This window comes from Erinaceus europaeus, chromosome 10 (assembly GCF_950295315.1).
Source record: "Erinaceus europaeus chromosome 10, mEriEur2.1, whole genome shotgun sequence".
NCBI lineage: Eukaryota > Metazoa > Chordata > Mammalia > Eulipotyphla > Erinaceidae > Erinaceus > Erinaceus europaeus.
In genome coordinates, this window is record NC_080171.1 from 17984804 (window position 1) to 18009647 (window position 24844).

The window sequence follows — 24844 nt, forward strand, 5'->3', positions numbered from 1 at the left end:
CCACTCTTAGGCACTTACCCAGTGGACACTCAAGCACTAATCAGAAGGGACATATGCACCCCTATGTTCACAGCTGCATTATTCACAATAGCCAAAGAGTGGAAGCAGCCTAAATGCCCATCAACAGATGACTGGCCAAAGAAGTTAAGGGATATATAGTCCATGGACAACTACTCTGCAGTCAAAAAAGATGATATCGTGTCCTTTGGGACAAAATGGATGGAACTGGAAGTGACTGTGCTTAGCAAAATAAGAGATGAGAGACAAGTAAATGATGGTTTCACTCATATATGAAATCTAGAGAACTGATACACATGAACTTGCCAAAAAAAAAAAAAATCCAGATGGAAGCAAACTAAGACTTATGAGAAGTATGGGGGTTATCTTGTGAGGTGGGAGGCGGGGACACAGAGCTTTGGCGGTGGGTGTGGTGTGGACTACACATTATCATCTTATGATCTTGTAACAAACTATGAATAACAAAAAATTATTGAGAGAGAGACATGCAGAAGGCTTACGTAGCACAGGCTCTTGGAGCATGGTGAACAATTTCGATATGTCTTGTCATTTTGTCCTGTTACCAGATTTTTGCTTGCCTTTTAAGATCCTGAGGAATCATTAGTGTCTGGGTTACAAAGTCCCCAAAATCCTTGGGATGCAAATCCCTTGAAGCAGACCACAAGACTTACAATTCTGGGTGGCTAGGTGGTGGCACACCCAATGGAGCACACATATCACTATGTGCAAGGACCTGGGTTCAAGCCTCAGGTCCGAACCTGCAGGGGGGATACTTCACAAGAGTTGGATCAATGCTACAGGTATCTCTCTTCCTCCCTCTACCCCACTCCCTCCCTTTTTCTCTGTCTCTGTAAGGGGGGGGGGAGCCACCAGGAGCAGATTTGGCATGTAGGCACTAAGCCCAAGCAATAACCCTAATGACAAAAAAAATTATTTGAACTAACCCTCAATCCTGAGGATGTGGTACTACAGCTAAAGTCACAAAAGGCTGAGCTTGGACTGTCTGGTATGGCCTGACAGGAGAGAGAATGGACAAAAAGGGAATTAAACACCAGTAGTTACTTTTCTAAGGTTCAGACTGGCAAACAGGGCCTTTAGGGTCATGACTAGCCAACAATTTGCTCTGCTTTCTATCTTAACTCTTTTTCAGCCACCAGATTCCAGATGCTACCATGATGCCAACTGGACTTCCCAGGGCAGATGACCCCACCAATGTGTCCTGGAGTCCTGCCTCCCCAGACCCCCACCCCACTAGGGAAAGAGAGACACAGGTTGGGAGTATGGATCCACCAGTCAACGTCCATGTTCAGCAGGGAAGCAATTACAGAAGCCAGACCTTCCACCTTCTGCATCCCACAATGACCTGGGCCCATACTCCCAGAAGGATAAAGAATAGGGAAGCTATCAGGGGAGGGAATGGGATATGGAGTTCCAGTAGCAGGAATTGTGTGGAATTGTATCCCTCTTATCCTATGGTCTTGTCAATGTTTCCATTTGATAAATAAAAACTTTTTAAAAAGTCATTTAACTTTTTAACCATGGGTGGTGTTGGGGGGGGACTTGCAGGCTATGTAGCACAGTTTCCATAGCAACTGCTAAGAGGGTAATTATCTTGTGTCTTTTTAAAAAGAAAACGGATAATAATCACCTAGAATTGCTGATTATGTCTATTAGCCTAGATTGCTCCAGGCAAGTGGCAATACCATTTCTCACTGAAACTCTGGACCCCAAAAAACCACTCCTTACAGGATACTGCTTCACCCTCCTGAGCCCCAAAGCACTGCGGTGTAGCTTATTGTACATAGTAAGTGCCCAATTAATGTGTACTGAATAAATCATTGGGGAGAGTCAGGTGGTGGCACACCCAGTTGGGCACACATAATACAAAATGCAAAGGACCCCAAGCAGGGATCCAGGTTCAAGTCTCTGCTCCCTACCTGCAAGAGGTTCACTAGCAGCAAAGAAGGTCTGCAGGTATCTCTGTCTCTCTCCCTCCCTATCTCCGACTCTTCTCTCAATTTCTCTGTCCTATGCAATAAAATGAGGGGGAGAGCCACTAGGAGCAGTGGATACATAGTGCAAGCACTGAGCCCCAGCAATAATCCTGGAAGCTAAATAAATAAATAAATAATCTGATCTCATCTACTGGGCCCATCCCTATCCCATGAAAACAGCCACAGTGGGGGTCAGGCAGTAGTGCAGCAGGTTAAGCGGACATGGCATGAAGTGCAAGGACCAGTGTAAGGATCCGGGTCCCAGCCCACAGCTCCCCAGCTGCAGGGGAATCGCGTCACAAGCTTTGAAGCAGGTCTGCAGGTGTCTATCTTTCTCTCCCCGTCTTCCCCTCCTCTCTCCATTTCTCTCTGTCCTATCCAACAATAACAACATCAATAACAACAAAAATAATCATAACTATAACAACAATTTTTTAAAAGTAAGGGCAACAGAAGGGGGAAAAAAAAAACAACAAGGGCAACAAAGGTGAAAAAAAGTGGCCTCCGGGAGCAGTGGGTTTGTAGGGCAGGTACTGAGCCCCAGCAATACCCCTGAAGGTGCAAAAAAAAAAATTATATATATATATATATATATATATATATATATATATATAGACATATATAGACTCTGATCAATCAGCTCCCGAGCCTCACTGCTTCAGCCTACTGCTTTGCTAACAGAAATATTAATTAGACAAGATTCCTTTACCACCCAAAAAGTGCACTAAAACATCTCATTAGCCAGTAAGCAGTAACAGAGGACAGTTCAGTTTTGCTTAGCAAAAAATATCAAAAAAGGGAGTGGGGAAATGTTCCTGGAAAGGAAATTACACATGCAAAGCCATGTTTAGTGAACTGAAAATAGTTCTAACATACTCATGAGAGGCTGTGGGATCATGAAAACCCCTGTTCAAAAGAGGGTTGTAAGAAATATATCAAAATGTAGTCATGTGAGGAAATTAATAATTATTTAGAGGCTAATACAGTCACCACTGCTTTTAAGCAAGGAAGAGACATGATCAGCTTGTCATTTCAGAAAGAAAACAGTGATACAATGCATTGACCTCCTAACAGCTTGAACTAGGGATTGGGGGGGGGGCGGTGAATACATATTTATGAGTTATTTTGAAGGTAAAAATCTATCCGGCTTAATGAGTAATTGGCTATAATTTTCTTCCTGTATAAGTTCTGCAAGTCTAAATTAAGACAAAATCACCACACTCTGTAAATTACAAACCCATTGAATTAATAATGGATTGGTGTGTAACTCACTGAAACCAAAATATTTTCTTTCAAGATGTCCCACACAGAAGACACTATTTCAGGACCTTTAAATTGCCAAAGGATGCAGAGAGAGTATCTAGAGCATCATCCTCGAAGAAAACCAGTTGTATTATTTTGCTCAACAGAAATATTTAAGATATCCTACATGAATCCGTGTGGCTGTCTTCTTTAAATGTTAAATGGCTATTGCTGTGGGATTAGGTTCTCTCTTCTTGGCATGCCAAATGTAACCTTCTGGATTTGAAGGAAAATACTGTCCTGTGCAGAAAAACACATGCCTCTTCGGCAGTGTGAATTCAGTCGTTTGAAAGCCTGAAAGATGTACTATTTTCACCCTAGCCCCAAGTGTAGTTTAGTGGCCAAAACTGAGAAAATTGTGTTCGGTGAGTTATCAATCAAGTGGATCTTTTGCTATCGTTTCAAAAGTGAAAATAAAGTTGTAAATTTAATGTCTATAGACAAAAAGAAAGAGAAAGGGAAATCAAAGAAAGAAAAGGAAAGAAGAAAAACAGCAACATTCTCAAATCAGGAGGCATTCTCACATATGCAGGGAGTGTCAAGCTGACGGTTTTACTGAGCAAGCTAATGTTTCCCATCTCTCTAGAGCCTTGCGTCTCTACAACAAATGAACAACCAGGTACCTTCAAGCTCAGTGGCACCTAATGTGAGAAGCATCCACTGGGAATGATACTGTACAGATGATAGGAGCTCTTTTCAGAGATGATAGCACACCACATGTGTATCAAGTCCAAACTACTGAGCTTTAAAACTTCAAAGCCAGCAAACACAGGACCATTCCTGAAGATCTACTCTACCATGTCACGGGTGTCACAAACTTAGCAGGCTAAGTGTGCTGTAGTCTCCTTCTGTGGTCCCGCCACTACAAGTCCCACTGTCTTTATCAAGGAGTATAGCCTTATACTGGGTTACTAAGCAGCTTTTGGGCTCAACATATAACTTCGTAATCTCTGGCCTGCTCAACCTATTCATCGATGACAACTAGCCTAATTTTCCTAAATTCAGTTTTTAATCATGTTGTCCTTGTAATAACTGACAACAGCTCACTCTTATAAAGAAGGTGTCTGTGGTCTGGGAGGTGGCACAGCATTGGACTCTCAAAAGCCTGGGGTCCTGTGTTCAGTCCCCAGCAGCATATACCATGTGCCACAGTGATGTCTTTCTCTCCTCCTGTCTTTGCAATAAATAAAATCTTAAGGGAAAAAAAAAATGTGTCTATCTTCCTAGCTTCTACCACCCTTAAATCTGATATCAAATAAATGTCAAGCTTCACGGTTAACCACTCCCCCAAAATAAAGTCTTTTGCAAACTAGTAGTGTCATGGTTTCCATGTTTCCAGAGATGGAAAGAAGAATGAGTCTGATTTTTGCTAATTCCTCACCTCACAGCCCGCCCCCCACCCCAAGTCTGAAACTGGAATGTCCTTCACGGCTGCTCCATGTTATGTGATAGAAATGGCTTGAGCTGTGGAACTCCGTAAGTCAAATTCCAATCCTGTGACCTTAAACTAGACAATTTCAGGCAGGGGGTAGGTAGCATAACATTTATGCAAAGAGACTTTCATGCTACAACTTTCATGCCTGTCCAAAGCCCCAGGTTCAATCCCCCATACCATAAGCCAGAGCTGAGCAGTGCCCTGGTTTAAAAAAAAAAAAAAAAAAAAAACCTGGACAACTTCTCTACACTTACGCTTTCTCATCTTTAAAAATTGAAAAGCGGGGGGCTGGGCGCACAGGCACAAAGAAGGTCAAGGAGCAGTGTAAGGATCCTGCTGGTTCAAGCCCCCAGCTCTCCACCTATGGGGGTCCGCTTCACAAGCGGTGAAGCAGGTCTGCAGGTGTGTATCTTTCTCTCTCCTCTATCTCCTCCTCCTCTCTCAATTTCTCTCTGACCTGTCCAACAATGATAGCAATAACAATAATAACAACAATAAACAACAAGGGCAAGGGCAACAAAAGGGAAAAAAAGCTTCCAGGAGCAGTGGATTTGTAGTGCAGGCACCAAGCCCTAACAATAACCCTGGAGGCAAAAAGAAAAAAAAATTGAAAAGCATTACTAAACTCTCAGATTTACCTAATACTGAAAATGATGGGGCCTAAGAAACAGATCACTTTGCCATGTGCATGAACTAGGTTTGAGGTGGGCCCCCATCACATTGAAGGAAGCGTCAGTGAGGTTTTCTCTTTTTGTTTTGCCTCCAGGGTTATCGATAAGCTGGGGCTTGGTGTCATCACTACCAATCAACACTGCTCTTGGAGGCCATTTTTTCTATGTTTTGTTATAGGATAGGGCAGAGAGAAAATGAGAGAGGAGGGGAAGACAGAGAGAAGGAAAGAAAGATACCTACAAACCTGCTTCATTTGTGAAGCAAACCTCCCCCCCAGGATCCTTGGGTAGATCCTTGTACTTCATTCCTATGTGCACTAAAGGGAGGGAGGGAGGGAATTATGTACGTAGCATTTAGCTACCATGTATGAAACAAATGGTAATCAGTAAATGTTCCCTATCCCCCTTATACATTTCACACCTGTCTATTTCTTAGGAAGTTAAAAATAAAATAAACATATACATCCCAGTCTTTCTGCTCCAAGGTATTTAACCAATAAAAATGAAAATATATGACCATACAGTCCAGGAAGAGGTGCAGTAACTAGAGTTTTGGATAGAAAAGTATGAGGTCCCAAGTTTTAGTCCCACAACTGCATGTACAAAAGTGATGCTCTGGTTCTCTCTCTCTCCTTCCTCTCTCATGTTAATAAATAAATCTTTCAAAAAGCATGATCTTGCAAATGTTCATATTATTCATAGTGACTCGAAACCACCCAAGTGCCTATGAGGAGTGGATGAATAGACATAATGTGGTATGTCCATATGATGGAACACTGATCAGTAAAAAAAGTGAATTAATAATGCACTCGCCAAATAGATGAATCTCAAAATGTTTAAATGGAGTAAAAGAAAGCTAGACATGAAAGAGAAAATTACATTTAATTTATCGTGATAGAAACTGATTATCCAGAATCAAGGGTAGGGAGAAAGACTGCAAATGGCACGAAGAAATCCTTAGAGGGAGGCTAGGTGGTGGCACACCTTGCTGAGCGCTCATGTTATAGTACACAAGGACCCAGGTTCAAGCCCCCCTCTTTTTCCCTCTCTCTCTCTTCCCCTTCCCTCTCAATTTCTGGCTGTCCCTATCCAATAAAGATAATTTTAAAAAAATAAGAAACATTTAGAAACCATGGAAAATTTCTGGATTTTGACCATAGTGGCAATTTCACTGGCATGTATGTCAAAATGAATCAAGCCATACACTTTACATGGGTGAGTCTTTCATAGGTGTATTAGATCTCAATGAAGTTCATTTCAAAACACCTGAGTATTAAGATCCAAGTCACAGAGCACAGGGAGGCAACTCAGCAACACAGCACACACTAGGGTTACGGTTAGTCTGATCCCTACCATCACGTAGGAGGACCAGTGCTTTGGCTGGTTGGTCGGTCTCCCTCCATCATAAAAAATTAATTAAATAGCTAATTAATTAATTAAAAATAAAAAACCATGTCCTATACTTCCTCTGTGGGATCTACACTCAGCAAAGAAACATAACATAAAATATAACATAAAAGGTAAGGACTGAATAAAGCAGTTCCTTTTTAATCTTAGAAAGCAGTGTCCTTACATTTTATTAAAACTCAATTTTCTGGTTTAAAACTCAGAGTCCAGGGCTGGGAAACAGTGCATGCCGCACAGTGCGTGAGGTCGGGCAGTGGCGCAGTGGGTTAAGCGCACGTGGCGCAAAGCGCAGGGACCAGAGTAAGGATCCCAGTTCGAGCCCCCGGCTCCCCACCTGCAGGGGAGTCACTTCACGGGCAGTGAAGCAGGTCTGCAGGTGTCTATCTTTCTCTCCCCTCTCTCTGTCTTCCCCTCCTCTCTCCATTTCTCTCTGTCCTATCCAACAACAAAGCAACGTCAACAATGGCAATAAGAACCGCAACAAGGCTGCAACAACTAGGGCAACAAAAAGGGGGAAAAATGGCCTCCAGGAGCGGTGGATTCATGGTGCAGGCACCGAGTCCAGCAATAACCCTGGAGGGGAAAAAAAAAAAAAAAAAGGCCCAGCAGCGCCACATGGGAGTGCCATGGAAGACACTAGCGCCCTCTATGGGTAGCAACTGGTAATGCATTTATGCTCTCCCTCTGGGAAAACATTGGCCTGGGGAGGCCATTCAGGGGTGGTATCAGACATATACAAGGCCCTGGGCTCATTCCCTGGTAACGCCTAATAAAAAAATAATAATAGTAAAATAAAATAAAACAAAACAAAACTTTGGACTCTACTTCCAGAGAGATCCTAATTCAAAAGGACTTGGAGAGGTCTAGGAATTCGCCTTTTCAATAAGCATCTTGTTCCCAAGTCTCTTACCAATGATTCCTGGATCACACTTGGAAAAACATAACTACAGAATTTCTTCCATCAGGAAAAGCCACAGCACCTTAGGAGCATGGTGCCCTGTACTGACAAAAGGAAGAGGCAGTGAGATGCACTATCTGCCATGGTCCAGGATCTGTCTGATGTAATCTAATCATACAGTTAAGAAAACGTCTAGCAGGGTCAGGACTCAAGAAATGAGTCCTCTTTCCTAGAAGGCAGAGTTCCTGTACTTATCCCTGCTGACTAAAAGATAACAACACACTCACAGGCTACTTGTCTAGTTCCTTGTTGTTTCTCATGGAAAAGCTCAGATAAATAAAGTCATAGTGGAGCCAAGCAGTGGTGCACCTGGTTAGGAGCACACATTACAGTGTGCAAAGACATGGGCTCAAGCCCCTGGTCTCCACTTGTAGGGGGAGAACTTCATGGGTGGTAAAGCAGGGCTGAGGTGTCCTTCTGTCTCTTTCCCTCTCTCTTTCCCTCTCCACTCTCAATTTCTCTCTTTACCTATCCAATAATAAATAAAGATTTAAAAAAAGAGAGAAAGGGGAGTCGGGCGGTAGTGCAGCAGGTTAAGCACACGTGAGACAAACACAAGGACCGGCGTTAAGGATCCCGATTCAAGCCCCCAGCTCCCCACCTGCAGGGGAGTCGCTTCACAGGTGGTGAAGCAGGTCTGCAAGTGTCCATCTTTCTCTCCCCCTCTGTCTTCCCCTCCTCTCTACATTTCTCTCTGTCCTATCCAACAATGACGACAACAACAATAATAACTACAACAATAAAAAACAACAAGGACAACAAAAGGGAATAAATAAATATTTAAAAAAGAGAGAAAGAAAAAAGTCACATTAAAAAATAAGGTCTATAATTATCAAGCAAAACATTCTCAGGCAATTGTTACATCTAGTAGGCCACTGCTGTCAAATTTTTCCGTAACAATGAAATGTCAGGCTAAGTCTCAGACTTCAAGTAAACATCCACCTGTCCAGGCAATGACAAGACCCACCTATCAACTAGTAAATCGCAATGGTTAGCAAGTAGCTGGCAAAGCATAATAAAGGCAAACACTAGAAATTATTCCCTTTCCTTTGCCAAGACAGTAGATCAGATAAATACTGTAGTACTTCTCCTTCATGGAAAACAGTAGGAAAGAACCTATAATTTGAAAACGCACTTCGAACTTACCATAGGAGAATAACAAAAAGAAACTATTAACCAATCTTCCTTTGGCATATAGACACAAAAATCCAGACTAAAATACAAGCAAATAAAACCTAGTATTATATTAGAAGAGTAATTTAACAAAGAGAAGTGAGGTAGATAGCAGGAAAACAAAGACAGTTTATTTAATAGAAAAGATGATTTTGTCACATTATTAAGCCAAAGAAATGGAGAGGACAGCCTCACAGACTTGGGTAAAAATGTAAAATCAACATGACCATTTTGGAAACAGTACAGAGATTCCTCAAAAGTTTATGGATAGAGGGTAGGGAGATAGCATGATCATTTTGCAAAAAGACACAAATATATGGCCCAGGAGGTCTCACAGTAGCTAGAACACTGGTCTTTCAAACATGTGGCCTCAAGTTTGATTCCCAGTAGTACAGATGCTCTTGTGTTTTCATTCATTCTCTTTCCATCCCTTCTCCCCCCGTCTTTCATGTTAATAAATATTTTTAATATTTTAATTTGTTTATTATTGCATAGAGACAGAGAGGGACAACAGAGACAGAGAGGGAGAGAAACAGAGTAAGCTATACCTGCAGCCCTGTTTCACCACTCATGAAGCTTTCCCCTAGCAGGTGAGGACCAGGGACTTGAACCTGGGTCCTTGAGCACCGCAATGTGTGCAATTAAGCAGGTGCACCACCACCTGGCCCCAATAAATCTTTAAATAAAAAAAAAAAAGATGTGGGTTTGGGAAACAGCATAGTGGTGAAGCAAAAGACTTTCATGCCTGAGGCTCTAAAGTCCCAGGTTCAATCCTCAACACCACCATAAGTGCTGAGTAATGTTCTGGTTCAAAACAAAACAACTTAATTAGCTAAGGTCTACTGCAGTAGATTTAAGGACTCTAAAAGAGGAAGATGGAAGGAGGTTAAGGAGGAGGGCATCAGGACCCAGTGCCCTATGGCTGAGAAAGAAAACAAGAGCTTTGTAAGTCAACAATTGCCCAATTCTACACCTCTACTCTACACTTATCACATGTGTTGCCTCTGTTCTGGAGTTCAGCTCAGCAGGCTCAAGGAATTTCATATCTATACTCCAGAGCATTGCATGACTCTTGGTAAATATATATGTGTGTGTGTGTGTGTGTGTGTATATATGTTTAATAATCGCATCAGCTGTTACTACCCATAATAATTCTATTAATTATGAATTTCAAATTCATTTCTTTACCACTTTGTACCAACGAAACCTGTAATACATTAAAATATAACTGGATTTTTATGGGAGTAATAATATTTATGTGTGACTATATACAATATATATTTAAATATTAACACTGTATGGTTATGTATTATTTATATTAAATCTTTATGTATTTATATAACAAAATATGTATGCATACACACCCAGAAAATACAGTGTCCAAACTAGGTGCTTAATATTATAATTAAATAAACTATGACACATTAATTTGACTTAAAATATCTTTGCTTTATTTTTCTCATATTTGATAGGACAGACGAGAAAGGAGAGAAAGAGATAGAGAGATACCTGCAGCTCTGCTTCACCACTTATGAAGCTTGGCCCCTGACCACGAGCTTAAACCTGGGTCTGTGACACAGTAACTGTAATATTTATGTTCAACCAGATGCACCACTGCCCAGCCCCTTGACTTTTTTTTTTTGCCTCCAAGGGTTATTGCTGGGGCTCAGTGCGTGCACTACAAATCCACTGCTCCTGGAGGCCATTTTTCCCATTTTGTTGCTATTGCTGTTGCTCTTGTTGTTGTTGTTAGTTGCCACTGATGTTGTTGTTGAATAGGTGAGAGAGAAATGGAGAGAGGAGGGGAAGACAGGGGGAGAGAAAGAGACACCTGCAGACCTGCTTCACCTCCTGTGAAGTGGGATCCAGGGGCTTGAACTGGGTTCCTTACACTGGTCCTTGCGCTTTGCGCCATGTGCACTTAACCCGCTGCACTACCGCCCGATCCCCCATCCTCAACTTTTTTAATGCAAAGTACAGGAATGAACTTGGGGTCTCACATAAACAATACCACTGAGTAGCCTCTATATGATTTTTGAGTTTACCCCCATCTTTTTTGAGGGTGCAGGACTAAGGAAAGACAGTAAGAACACTTCAGCCACTGCTCCATCATTCCTGGTGGTCCCATAGTGCCCCCTAGTGGCGCCAAGACTCAAACCTAGGGCTGTGTGCACATGCTCTAGCAGGTGAACCATCCCCCAGCTCCTAACCTGGCATTTTAACACACATGACTTTACAGCAGAGTAATTCAATAGAAGTGACAGTGAGTGGATATAATGACTGCAATTAGATACCTCAAATGCCTTCTGAAAGATGACAGGACAGAAATAAATGAGTCAGAAGCCTACAATTAACATTTTTATCAACTAAGCCATATTGTTACAGTCTCTTCTTTGTCAGTTTGCCAGCACCTATAATCAACATCAATATCGACTGCTTCCACTACTGGCACACGTACAGTGTAAAATTCAACGGCTTCCGGCAGATGCCCTCGATCCCATCTACTAGTCTACGACTACATTGAGCACCCGGTGCGCCCAAGACATGGAGCTAGTTAGTTACTGTGTTTTCCTGTCTCAGACTCCAGGTTCCGGTCTGGGGAAAGTAGGAGCTGTGCACTGACTGAACCTTACTCCTATTGCTATGACCCAAGAAGGAAGATGTTTCCCTTCAGTAAAAGATTCCTTGGGGGGCCAGGTGGTGGCGCACCTGGTTGAGCGACATGTTACAGTGTGAAATACCGGGGTTTGAGTCCCTGGCCCCCACCTGCAGGGGGGAAAGCTTTGCAAGTGGTGAAGCAGGGCTGCAGGTGTCTCTCTGTCTATCTCCTCCCTCCCTCTCGATTTCTGGCCATTTCTATCCAATAAATAAAGATAATTAAAAAGAAAGAGAGAGAGAGAGGAAGGAAGGAAGGAAGGAAGGAAGGATGGATTCCTTGGCCAAAACTGGGAGAGTATAGTGACCTAGCTTTTGAACCCTCCCTCCATAATTTTCATTTATCTTACTATGAATATCTTTTTTTTAGAGAGAGAGGGGCAGAGAAAGCAAAAGAGACCATGTACCCCAGCTTCCCTCAATGCTGCAGGGACGGAGCTCAAACCTGCTCTTGACAACGCAGCGCACTAGCCAAGTGAGCTATTTCAGCAGTCCGGATATCTTCATTTTCAACAAAAATATTCCAAATAACTTCTTCAAAAGTTCATCTCTAAATTCATCTCTTCTGGAAAACATTCCTGAGAAAACTACACAAAGTTCATAACCTATTCCTTCTTCCTCTGCCACATTACTCTTTTTTTGCCTTCTTTTTTCACATTACCAGGATTCTCTTTATGTATACAATATAAAAATACTGATATTGCCTTTAAGGTAAAGGAAAAAACAGTTTACTAAGGATATTTAATTTTTCACATTTTAAAATCAACCAGCTCTTTTTTTCCCTTTTATTAGTGACTCAACAGTGCTTTACAGAATCACAGGATTCCAGGGGGATAGTTTCATACTGTCCTGTGATATGCTGAAGTTCTGACTGCCTCCATCAAAGTTCTGCATCCCGTCTCCCCCAACCACCACAATTCTCACAGAATCTTAAATACACTTAGCTGCTGCCTTTACTTTTTTGCCAGTTCATGTGCTCCCATTCTCTATATTCTGTGCCTAAGTAAAACCATCCAGTAGCTGCTCCCTATTTCCTTATTTCTCTAAGCAGAATCACCTCCACTTCCATCCACCTTGTCCCAAATGATGCAACAGCACCTTCTGAATTGCAGAGTAGTATTCCATTTAATATATGTCTCCCAACTACTTTATCCAGCCATCTGTCAATGGGCACTTAGGTTGCTTCCACTCCTTGGCTACTGTGAATAGTACAGCTATGAATATAAGGGTACATGTGTCCCTTGAAATTATTGTTTTCATGTCCTTTGGCTAGATGCCTAGGAATGGTAGGGCTAGACCATAGGTATTTCCATTTTTATTTTTATTTTAATTTTATTTTATTTTTAAAGATTTTATTTATTTATTTATGAGAAAGATAGAGGAGAGAGAGAAAGAACCAGACATCACTCTGGTACATGTGCTGCCAGGCATTGAACTCAGGACCTCATGCTTGAGAGTCTAGTGCCTTAGCCACTGCGCCACCTCCTAGACCACTCCATTTTTATTTTACTCTCCATACTGTATTCCATAGGATTACACGATTTTGCATTTCCAAAAGTTGCTCAAAAAAAAAAAAAGCCTACATTTCTACTACTAAGAATAAACATCTAGTACCTATAAAGTACCTTACAATAGAAGCCCAAAGCTTCCGTTTTTGCCTAAGTGAGCCTGGCAGTCTTGATTCCAGAATACCCTTAGCATCTACAAACTGGAGGGCGTGTACTTGTAACCCAGAGACCAGGATGCTCTCTTTCAGGGTGAGCCACAAAGGACATTCTCAGTCATGTTTTCTTTTGATTTTCCTAGAAAAGTTCAATTCTTGCCCTAAACCCCAGGTGGAATGAGATCCTTTATATGTAAAATGCCCTGAGTACCTAGCACAGCAGAGAGTGAAACTAATAGTCATACAGATTCAGAAAAAAATAAAAGACCACCTACACCTGTAATCCACCAGTCTAATAAAAGCGAAGGAAACCCTATTACTTGAGGAAGAAAAAGAAAACTCTACATGAAAAATCTACATGAAAGTTCACAGCACAGGGAGTCGGGCGGTAGTGCAGCGGGTTAAGTGCACGTGGCGCAAAGCACAAGGACCAGCATAAGTATTCTGGTTCAAGCCCCCGGCTCCCCACCGGCAGGCGGGTCACTTCACAGGCGGTGAAGCAGGTCTGCAGGTGTCTGTCTTTCTCTCCTCCTCTCTGTCTTCCCCTCCTCTCTCCACTTCTCTCTGTCCTATCCAACAAAAACAACAGCTATGGCAAAAAACAACTACAACAAGCACAACAACAAGGGCAACAAAATGGGAAAAATAGCCTCAAAATAGCCTCCAGGAGCAGTGGATTCATAGTGCAGGCACAGAGCCACAGCAATAACCCTGGAGGCAGAAAAAAAAAAAAAAAGAGACATCTTCCCATGGAAAGCAACACAGAAAATAACAACCTCTACCCTGTGACTCCCACAAATCTTTCAGATATAGCAAAAATTCAAAAGCTATATTGATTTAAGCAATGGGGAAGTAACATAATGGTTAGGCAAAAGACATTCATGCCTGAGGCCCTGAAGTCCCAGGTTCAGTCCCTGGTACCACCATAAGCCAGAGCTGAGTGATGCTCTGGCCTCTCTCTGATTTTCTCTCTCATCTCTCCTCTTCTTAAAAGTAATAGACTTTAAAAAAAAAAAGTATTCAATTTTTTAAAAAGCTCAAGATCAAGGAGATAATGAAGTGGTTATACACTAGGCTTGCCTGCCTGAGACCCAAGAGGCCCTAGGTTCAATTTCTGACAAGACCATATGCCACAGCTGAGCAGTGCCCTGACCATTCTCTCTCAAATAAACATCTTAAAAAAAAAAAAAAGATCAAGTAGAAGTTATTTGTATACATTTTATTATAGTTTATGGTGTTCTAAGACCAAAAGTTAACTTCTGACATATACACAAACGCTTGGACAAGTGTGAGATTTCTCCAGTGGCAGCCAGGGATACAGCTTAACCAGGACAGCATCCTCCTGGCACGCCTGAGTCACCAGTTCTATCCCTGGCACTGCATGTTCCACAGTGCTCTCTTGCTCTCTCTTCCTCCTCATCTCAGGAAATGATTTCTCATATATAGTAAAAAATAATAATAATAATAATGATTTTTCTCAAATTTATTTTATGGTTTATTTTTTGCCACAAAAGTTATTGCTGGAGCTCAGTACCTACATGACAAATCAACCACCCTTGGCAGCTATTTTTCTTTTTCTTTCTTTTTTTTAAATATTTATTTTATTTATTTATTTATTCCCTTTTGTTGCCCTTGTTGTTTTATTGTTGTAGTTATTATTGTTGTTGTCATCGTTGTTGGATAGGACAGAGAGAAATGGAGAGAGGAGGGGAAGACAGAGAGGAGGAGAGAAAGATAGACACCTGCAGACCTGCTTCACCGCCTGTGAAGCAACTTCCCTGCAGGTGGGGAGCCAGGGCTTGAACCAGGATCCTTACGGAGGTCCTGGCGCTTTGTGCCACCTGCGCTTAACCCGCTGCGCTACAACCTGACTCCCTCTTTTTCTCTTTTATTTGATAGAAATTGAGAAGAAAAGGGAAGATAGAGAGGGAGAGAAGCTCACCACTGGTGATGCTTCCTCCCTGCAGGTGGGGACCAGGAGCTCAAACCCAGGTCCGCATGAACTCATGTACTCGAGTGCTCTACCAGCTGTACTAATACCCAGCCCTCTGGCATTTGCTCTATGAGCACTTGAGCTGCATTTCATCAAATGGATCCAGGAAAGAGTGGAATGGAATGGAAAGTGAAATAGGAATCATTCCATTTTCATTTCTTACTAGCAGTTGGGGGGGGGGGGTAGAGCCATGAACTTTAACTTTAACTCATAACCTGATCTTCAATTCAATTTTTTTTTCCATCTTGTTGCCCTTGTTGTTTTATTGTTGTTGTAATTGTTATTGCTATTGACGTAGTTGTTGTTGGATAGGACAGAGAGAAATGGAGAGAGGAGGGGAAGACAAAGAGGAGGAGAGAAAGACAGACACCTGCAGACCTGTGTCACTGCCTGTGAAGTGACTCCCCTGCAGGTGGGGAGCCGGGGGCCCGAACTGGGATCCTTATGCTGGCCCTTGCGCTTTGTACCACGTGCACTTAACCCACTGCGCTACCACCCGACCCCCTTCAGTTCAGATTCTTATATTCTACTATGACTCCCAAATGTCTGATGAACTCTAGGTCCTAAATGGAGAATGAAGAACAAAAAATCTGGGGGGCCAGGCAGTGGTGCACCTGGTTAAGTGTACATACGTCAAAGTGCAAGGATTCAAGTTCAAGGCCCCAGCTCCCCACCTGCAAGGGGGGAAACTTCACAAGTGGTAAAGTCTGAAGGTGTCTGTCTTTCTCTCCTCTTCTGAAGGTGTCTCTATGTCTCCCCTCCTCTCCCAATTTGTCTGTCCTAGCCAATAACATGGAAAAACGGCCTCCTAGTGCAGTGGATTCATAGTGCCAACACGAGCCCAAGCAATAACCCTGGAGGAAATAAAATAAAATAATAATAAAATAAAATAAAATGCCAAGCCCTGCTATTGATCTTTTATGGATAAAGAATCCTATAGGATAGGAGATGCACAATGAATTTAAAAACCATGAAAAGGTGGCCAGGTGGTGGTGTACCTGGTTGAGCACACACATTACAGTGTGCAGGCCCCTGGCTCCCACCTGCAGCAGGGAAGCTCCACAAGTGGTGAAGCAGGGATGCAGGTGTCTCTCTCTCAGTCTCTTTATCTTCACTTCCTCTCTCAATTTCTCTGTCTCCATCTAATAATAAATAAATATTTCTCAGGGAGGAAGTGGCATAAAAATCATTCAAGAAATGGACTATGGACTATGGAAGCAGGCTGTCTGTGTTTGGATATAACTCTAACTCGGTTCCTACCCATGTAATTTGTGACAGATTATTCCATCTCTGTCTCCATTTCCTCATCTGAAAAGTGAAGACAACAGTAAAAATCTGTCTTAGGGCTGTGATGAATATTTCAGTTCTTAGAGTAGCATCCGGCATACAGTAAGACCTCAAAATGCACTGGCTGTGGCAGGGGATATAGTTTGGTGGTAGAGTTTGTTTTGCAAGCAAGTGGCCCTGGGTTTGAGCTCTGGCTCCAAATGTTAGCTGGTTGGGTTCTTATTTTTACTAGTATTACTACAATAGTCAATACAATCATCCTTACCACCTTCAACTAGATGTTGATAAGCCTGGTGTTTTAATCAAACCTATGGATTTTCTATAGCTTAACATCATCTTTAATATTTTATTTATTATTGGATAGAGACAGAGAGAAATGGAGAGCGAAGGGAGACAGAGAGGGGAAGAGGGTCTGGGCAGTAGCACAGTAGGCCAAGTGCACATGATGTGAAGCACAAGGACTGACGCAAGGATCCCAGTTTGAGCCTGGGCTCCCCACCTGCAGGGGGGGTCGATTCACAAACGGTGAAGCAGGTCTGCAGGTGTCTGTCTTTCTCTCCCCCGTCTTCCCCTCCTCTCACCATTTCTCTCTGTCCTATTCGTCAACAATGGCAGTAAGAACAACAACAAGGGCAACAAAATGGAAAAAAATGGCCTCTAGGAGCAGTGGATTTGTGGTTTATGCACTGAGCCCCTGTGATAACCCTGGAAGTAAAAAAGAGAGGGGGGAAGAGACAGAGACACCTGCACCTTTACTTCACCACTCGTGAAGCTTCCTCCCTGCAGGTGAGGACTAGGGATTTGAACCTTCCTCATACACTGTAATATTAGTGCTTAACCAGGTGTGTCACCACCCAGCCCCCAACAGTTTTTATTTTCTGAGAAAAAAGCAGAACACAAGAACACACATAAGCACTCTTTTCACAAATAGAAAAAATTAAAAAAAAAAAAAAAAAAAAAAAAGGGCAGGAAGAGACTCCAACTCAGTCCTATAGTGTCTCCTCAAGAAGATAGCCCAGGGGGCTGGGCAGTAGCGCAGTGGGTTAAGCGCACATGGTATAAAGTGCAGGGGCTGGCTTAAGGATTCCAGTTTGAGCCCCAGCGCCCCACTTGCTGGGGGTCACTTCACAAGTGGTGAAGCAGGTCTTCAGGTGTCTATCCTCTCCTCGTTTCCCTTCCTCTCTCAATTTCTCTCTGTACTATCAAACAACAGCTATGACAACAATAACAATAACCACAACAAGCACAACAACAAGGGCAACAAAATGGGAAAAATGGCCTCCAGGAGCAGTGGATTCATAATGCAGGCACTGAGCCCCAGAGATAACCCTGGAGGCAAAAAAAAAAAGAAAGAAAGAAAGAAAGAAAGAAAGAAAGAAAGAAAGAAGAAGGTAGCCTATATACCAACAATTCATTGCTCATTTCAAGAAAAAAAAAATCTGTATGGTCTTGAAAAATTAGCCTCAGGGCAGGGGAAGATAGAATCTCTTTGCATAACCATTATGCTAATACCTGAGCTCTGAAGTCCCAAGTTCAATCCCCCAAACCACCATAAACTGAGCAGTGCTCTGGTAAATAAATAAACAAATAAATAAATGACAAGTTCTCTTCCAAATTTTATGGAGGGTTACTGAGCATCAAATATTGGGTCTGATGCTAGAAATACAAATGTGAGAGTGTTTATGTTTTGAAGAAAAACTTTGCTCTTGCCAAAGGGACGTGCAACAGTTATATCTTCTAGGATGCACACACAGGGTGACATGAGAGCACAGAAGACAAATACCTAAGCTAGACTTGGGAGGTTGAAGAAACAGCAGGTGGGCTTCCCAGAGGTGGTGACCTTTCAGCTGAGCCTTAAAGAACAGGAACATGGGGCCCAGGAGAGAGTCCACCTTTCCATGTGCAAGGCCATGCACCACAGGGTACTACAGACAGCAGGAGAAGCTCCACAGATGTTTCTGTATCGCTCCCTCTATGCCTGTCTCTCAAATAACAGCAACAACAGTAACAGCTGTTGGTATGCTTCTAATTCTACTTCTAAAAACCTCTTCTGTTTCTTTCATTTGGTTTAATCCCCCCCCAGCTTAACACTATTATATTTACATAACCACTTCATTCTATTTACATAACCACTGTTAACAAGCACCACCCTCCCTCCAGGGCATTGGTGGTTCAGTGATAGAATTCTTGCCTGCTCCTCCCCCTCTCCTTGTCACACCCTGATTTTCACCAGTCACTTCTCTCCACCCTCTCTGCGTAGCATCCTGTTCCCACCCTACTGGGCTAGTATATTTATAAGGACAAGATTGTTTGTAGTTTAGTTTAGCTTAGCTTGGTATAGATTGTGCTGCGTCCTGCATGAATAAAGAGATACTGCCTACAGCCCAGCCATGAGTCCCGGGTCGTCTGTTACCCGCCCGTGAAGCCAGCCCGGCGAAAACAACAAACAGCAATAATGAGAAAACTAAAGACCTCTCAGCAGAGCTGTGCATATGTGTGAGGCTGGCACAGCATTCAGAAAAAAAGAAATAGGTAAAGATATATAGATAGGGGAGTCCGGTAGTAGCGCAGCGGGTTAAGCGCACATGACGCAAAGCACAAGGACCAGCATAAGGAACCCTGTTCGAGCCCCTGGCTCCCCACCTGCAGGGGAGTCGATTCACAGGCAGTGAAGCAGGTCTGCAGGTGTCTGTCTTTCTCTCCCCTTCTGTCTTCCCCTCCTCTCTCCATTTCTCTCTGTCCTATCTAACAACAACAACAATAATAAGTACAACAACAATGAAAAACAACAAGGGCAACAAAAGGGAAAATAAATATAAAAATAGAAAAAATATTTTTAAAAAAAGATATAAAAATCAATCATTCCTTTCAGCTAACAATGGAAGAGGGAAAGCAAGCAGCATTGCCCTGCCTACAGCTACACAAAACCAAAAGACAACTTCCTAAGATTAGTAGACATACAGTCATACGGGTGTGAGTTGGTGTGCTTCTAGAATACGTTTAGTTTACACTCTCCACCTCGCCTGTGAAAATAAACACAGTCTGCAAAACAGACAGAAAGCTGCGGTTAATAAAAGACTCAGAGGCAAGTTTCTCACTTACAACACTGGGCAGCAGCAGTGGGCAATGGTTTCTCCCGGCTTTCTTCTTGGACTGCATACTAGAAGCAGAAAGGAGGGGGAAACATGAAGTCCTGGTTAAGAGAGGGGAAATAATCAGTCACCTGCAAGAAGGTTTTAACAATTGACTTGAACCAAAAAAATTGTTTTAATTAAACAGAAACATCACGCGCGCGCGCGCGCACACGCACACACACACACACACACAGACACACACACACTGCTGACTTCCCTCTGTGACCCTGATACACAGGTCAGACAATCAGATCTGGCACTGGCCGGGTGTGACAGGCTAGAGCAGGATAACAGACGCTGCTCTGACCAAAGTTTCCTGGGCACCCTGCCAGCTCTGCCACAAAGTCATAGAAGGTTTAGCCTTACGAATCTTAAATGGGCCTCAGAAGTCTTTAGGAGACTTTGAAAACTGAGTTTTTCATCTTAAGAAAAAAGTGCTTCTTTCTCTCACAAGATGGTGTGGGAAGTGAAATCAATTATTTAAACTATTGTATTTACTAGTATTCCCTTCTCACTTATACTCCAGCCTCTCCAACCCAACCCACCACCACTGCCAAAAAAAAAAAAAAAGAGTACAGAAGCTTTTTTTTTTTAAGTCTACAAATTAAGAATTTAATTTGTAGAAAAGAAAAAGAATTAAGTGTAAGTCTTCCATATTAACAGAATTTGAAAAGGCAAAACAAAAAGAAAAAAGTATAAATGTTCATATCCAGTGGAGAAACAATTAAAGAAGACAGACCTTCCAACTTATTTTTTTATTTCTTTTTTTTAGTTTTCTTTTTTTATATATATTTATTTTATTTATTTATTCCCTTTTGTTGCCCTTGTTGTTTTATTGTTGTAGTTATTGTTGTTGTTGTCATTCATTGTTGGATAGGACAGAGAGAAATGGAGAGAGGAGGGGAAGACAGAGAGGAGGAGAGAAAGACAGACACCTGCAGAACTGCTTCACCGCCTGTGAAGCGACTCCCCTGCAGGTGGGGAGCCAGGGTTCGAACCGGGATCCCTATGTCGGTCCTTGTGCTTTGAGCCACCTGCGCTTAACCCGTTGTGCTACAGCCCGACTCCCTTTTATTTCTTTATTGGAGAATTAATGTTTTACATTCAACAGTAAATACAATAGTTTGTACATGCATAACATTCCCCAGTTTCCCATATAACAATACAACCCCCACTAGGTCCTCTGTCATCCTTCATGGACCTGTATTCTCCCCTGACCTTCCAACTTCTGCACACCAATAAAAAATTCTGGTCCATATTTCCAGAGAGGGATAAAAAATAAGGAAGCTTCCAATGGAGGGGATGGAACATAGAACTCAGGTGGTGGGAACGGTATGGAATTGTACCCATTATCTTACAATCTTGTTAATCATTATTAAATCACTAATAAAAAAAACTTTAAAGAGAGAGAAATGCATAAGCAGATCAGCTGAGGTAACCGCTAATTTGTCTGGAAGACAGAGTAGTTTGGCTCCAAGTCCACTGGAGGGCCAGGAAGGGTTAAATTACAAGTCAGTCCATCAACTTACAAGAAAGAGACCTGGAGAATATGGGATGATCTCACTCTCAGGCAGAAGTTGAAAAACAAGATCAGAAAAGAAAACACAAGTCGAACCTGAACTGGAATTGGCGTATTGCACCCAAGTAAAAGACTCTGGGGTGGGAGGGTGAGGGGGAGAATACAGGTCCAAGAAGGATGACAGAGGACCTAGTGGGGGTTGTATTGTTATATGGAAAACTGGGAAATGTTATGCACGTACAAACTATTGTATTTACTGTCAACTGTAAGACATTAATTCCCTAATAAAGAAATTAAAAAAAAAAAAAAAAAAGAAGTATGAAAAAGAAGAAAGAAAAAAAAAAGACTTGGAGTTCTCATCCTGACTGTCACTTATTAATAACCTGTGAGATGCTGGGAAAACCAAAGTTTTTCTGAAACTGCCACTGAGTCATTCATTCAAAAGATGTATCTTGGGGCCAGGTGGTGGCGCACCTGGTTGAGCACACATTACAATGCGCAAGGACCCAGGTTCGAGCCTCTGGTCCCCACCTGCAAGGGGAAAGCTTTATGGGGGGTGAAGCAGGGCTGCAGGTGTCTCTCTGTCTCTCTCCCTCTCTCTCAATTTACCCCTTCACTCTCAATTTCTGGCTGTCTCTACACGATAAAAAATAAAGGTGATAAAACAATAATAAAAAAAAAAGATGTATCTTGAGTACTTACTATATGTAAGGCCTTGCTTATTCTAGGCACTGGATAAATGCACCAAGTTTGTATCATAAGGACTTGGGGATTTATTCTAGGATAACAGGAAACCATTTAAAATTTTGTTTGTTTGTTTGTTTGTTTGTTGCCTCCAGGGTCATTGCTGGGGCTCGGTGCCTGCACTATGAATCCACTGCTCCTGGAGGCCATTTTTCCCATTTTGTTGCCCTTGTTATTGTTGCCATTGCTGTCGCTGTTGTTGGATAAGACAGAGAGAAATAGACAGAGGCGGGAAGAGGAGGGGAAAGAAAGACACCTGAAGACCTGCTTCACCACTTGTGAACCGACCCCCTGCAGGTAGGAAGTCAGAGGCTCAAACCGGGATCCTTATGCCAGTTCTTGCACTTTGTGCCATGGGCTTTACCCACTGCACTACTGCCCAGCCCCCACCATTTAGACTTTTAAACATAAGAGGGGAATAACTTAATGACACTTAAAAAAAAATCACTCTGACTAGTATGTGGGATGAACTGTAGGGAACAAGAGGGGGAAATAAATGAGTTATACAGCAGTAACTCAGAAAAGGCTTTATGCTGACTTACATAGGAGTGTTAATGGTGAGGGCCTTTCAAGTGGTGTGATCCAAAATCTAAAAGACGTCCTGCATAAAAGCCAACGAGATAGTATAATGATTATACAAAAATACTTTTAAGCTGAGACTCCAAAGTCGCAGGTTCAACTACCTGCACCACCACATGCCAGAATGAAGCAGTGCCTTGGTTTTAAAAAAATCTCTGTGTAAATGTACTTGTGTATATTAAACATGGTACAAATATCATAGATACTGCTATTATTACCTCCTGTAAAAGATAAGTCAAGGATGATTTAATTTACTTTTTCAAAAGACCATATATGCTAGAATGATTGAAGAATGTATTTACATATTTATTTATTTACTTATTTATTTGATAGAGACAGAAATCAAGGATGGTCTGGGAGGTGGCACAGTGGATAAAGCATTGGACGCTCAGGAATGAGGTCCCGAGTTCAATCTATGGCAGCACGTGTACCAAATGATGTCTGGTTCTTTTCTTCTCTCCTCCTATCTTTCCATTAATAAATTAATAAAATCTTTAAGAGAGAGAGAGAAATCAAGGGGGCTAGGTGGTGGCATACCAGGTTGAGTGGACATGTTACAATGTGCAAGGACCCAGGTTTGAGCCCTTAGTCCCCACCTGCCAGAGGAAAGTTTTGCAAGTGGTGAAACAATGTTGCAGGTGTCTCTGTGTCTCTCCTCTATCACCCCTTTCAATTTCTGCCTATCTCAATCCAATAAATAAGATTAAAAAAAAAAGAGGGGCAGGGTGGTAGCACAGCGTTAGGTTAAGTGTGCAAGGACTGGCGGACTGGCATACGGTCCCGGTTTGAGCCCCCAGTTCCCCACCTGCAAGGGGGACCCTTCACAGGCGGTGAAGCAGGTCTGCAGGTGTCTGTCTTTCTCTTCCCCTCTGTCTTTCCCTCGTCTCTCCATTTCTCTCTGTCCTATCCAATAAACAACATGGGCAACAAAAAGGGAAAAATAGCCTCCAGGAGCAGTGGATTCGTAGTACAGGCACTGAGCCCCAGCAACAAATCTGGAGGCAAAAAGAGAGAGAGAGAGACAGAGAGAAAGAGAGAGAGAGAGAGAGAGAGGGTTAAGCGGGTTAAACACATATGGCACAAAACACAAGGATCCGCCTAAGACTTCTGGCTCAAGCCCGTAGCTCCTCACCTGCAGGGGAGTCGCTTCATAAGCAGTGAAGCAGGTCTCCAGGTGTCTATCTCTCCCCCTCTCTGCCTCCCCTCCTTTCTTGATTTCTCTGTCCTGTCCAACAACAACAACAGCAACAATACTGACAACAAGAAGGGTAATAAAATGAGAAAAATGGCCTCCAGGAGCAGTGGATTCCTGGCTCAGGCACCGAGCCCCAGCAATAACCCTTAGGGCAAAAAAAAAAAAAAAAAAAAGAGAGAGAGAAGAAATCAAGAAGGGGGGGGGGGGTAGAGAGAAAGAGATCTACAGCACTGTTTCATTGCTTGTGAAGCTTTCCCCCTGCAGGTGGGGAATGTGGACTTGAACCAGGTCCTTGCACATTATAGCATATACACTCAACCAGGTGCACCACAACTTGGTTCCAAGTCAAGGACAATTTAAATGTTCACTATTAACTAGAATTTTGGTGGTGTGTGTGTGTGTGTGTGTAATATACACACAGATAATGAAACTACACTCCTTAAATGTTATAATATTGTAAACAAATGTTAAAGCAGTGAAAAAGTGGAGTTGGGCGGTAGTGCAGCAGGTTAAGAGCAGGTGGCACAAAGCACAAGGATCAGTGTAAAGATCCCAGTTCAAGCCCCTGGCTCCCTACCTGTAGAGGAGTCATTTCACAGGCGATGAAGCAGGTCTGCAAGTGTCTGTCTTTCTCTCCCCCTGTCTTCCCCTCCTCTCTCCATTTCTCTCTGTCCTATCCAACAACAACAACAACTACTACAACAATAAAATAAAACAAGGACAACAAAAGGATATAAATAAATAAATAGTGAAAAAGAAATAACAGCACATCAAAAATAAAGCAAATAAATGTGCAGTATTAGTAAAGCTGCCAATTAAAAAAGTTTCAGCACTCTCCAAAGAAACAAAGGGACTAGAATCTAGTTATATAAAATAACATTTAAAAATGTTGATTTTAAAATTTTATATTCCTAATTTTAATCATTAACTAGAGGAATTCAGTCTTAAGAGATGGAAATAGGTATTTTCAATAGGTATGTTCAGTGGATCTCTTCCAGAAACAAAGCAGAATGCGAAAGTCCACGAGCAAGATGGGGAGACAGCACAATGTTTCTGCAGAAGACTTTCATGCCAGTGGTCCAGGAGGTGGCGCAGTGGGAAAGCTTTGGACTCTCAA

The 24844-nt window shown here is 42.3% G+C and overlaps 1 protein-coding gene across 6 annotated transcripts in view; it reads right to left on the minus strand.

Annotated features, from left to right (window-relative positions):
- The window catches only part of UNC13B (unc-13 homolog B), a 224666-nt gene that overhangs the window by 129258 nt on the left and 70564 nt on the right, over positions 1 to 24844 (minus strand). For all 6 annotated transcript variants that reach the window (XM_060199237.1, XM_007522825.3, XM_016188041.2 and 3 more), the window contains exon 7: positions 19659 to 19716. In XM_060199237.1, the coding sequence (XP_060055220.1) occupies positions 19659 to 19716 (58 nt within the window). The remainder of the gene's footprint in view (positions 1 to 19658; positions 19717 to 24844) is intronic.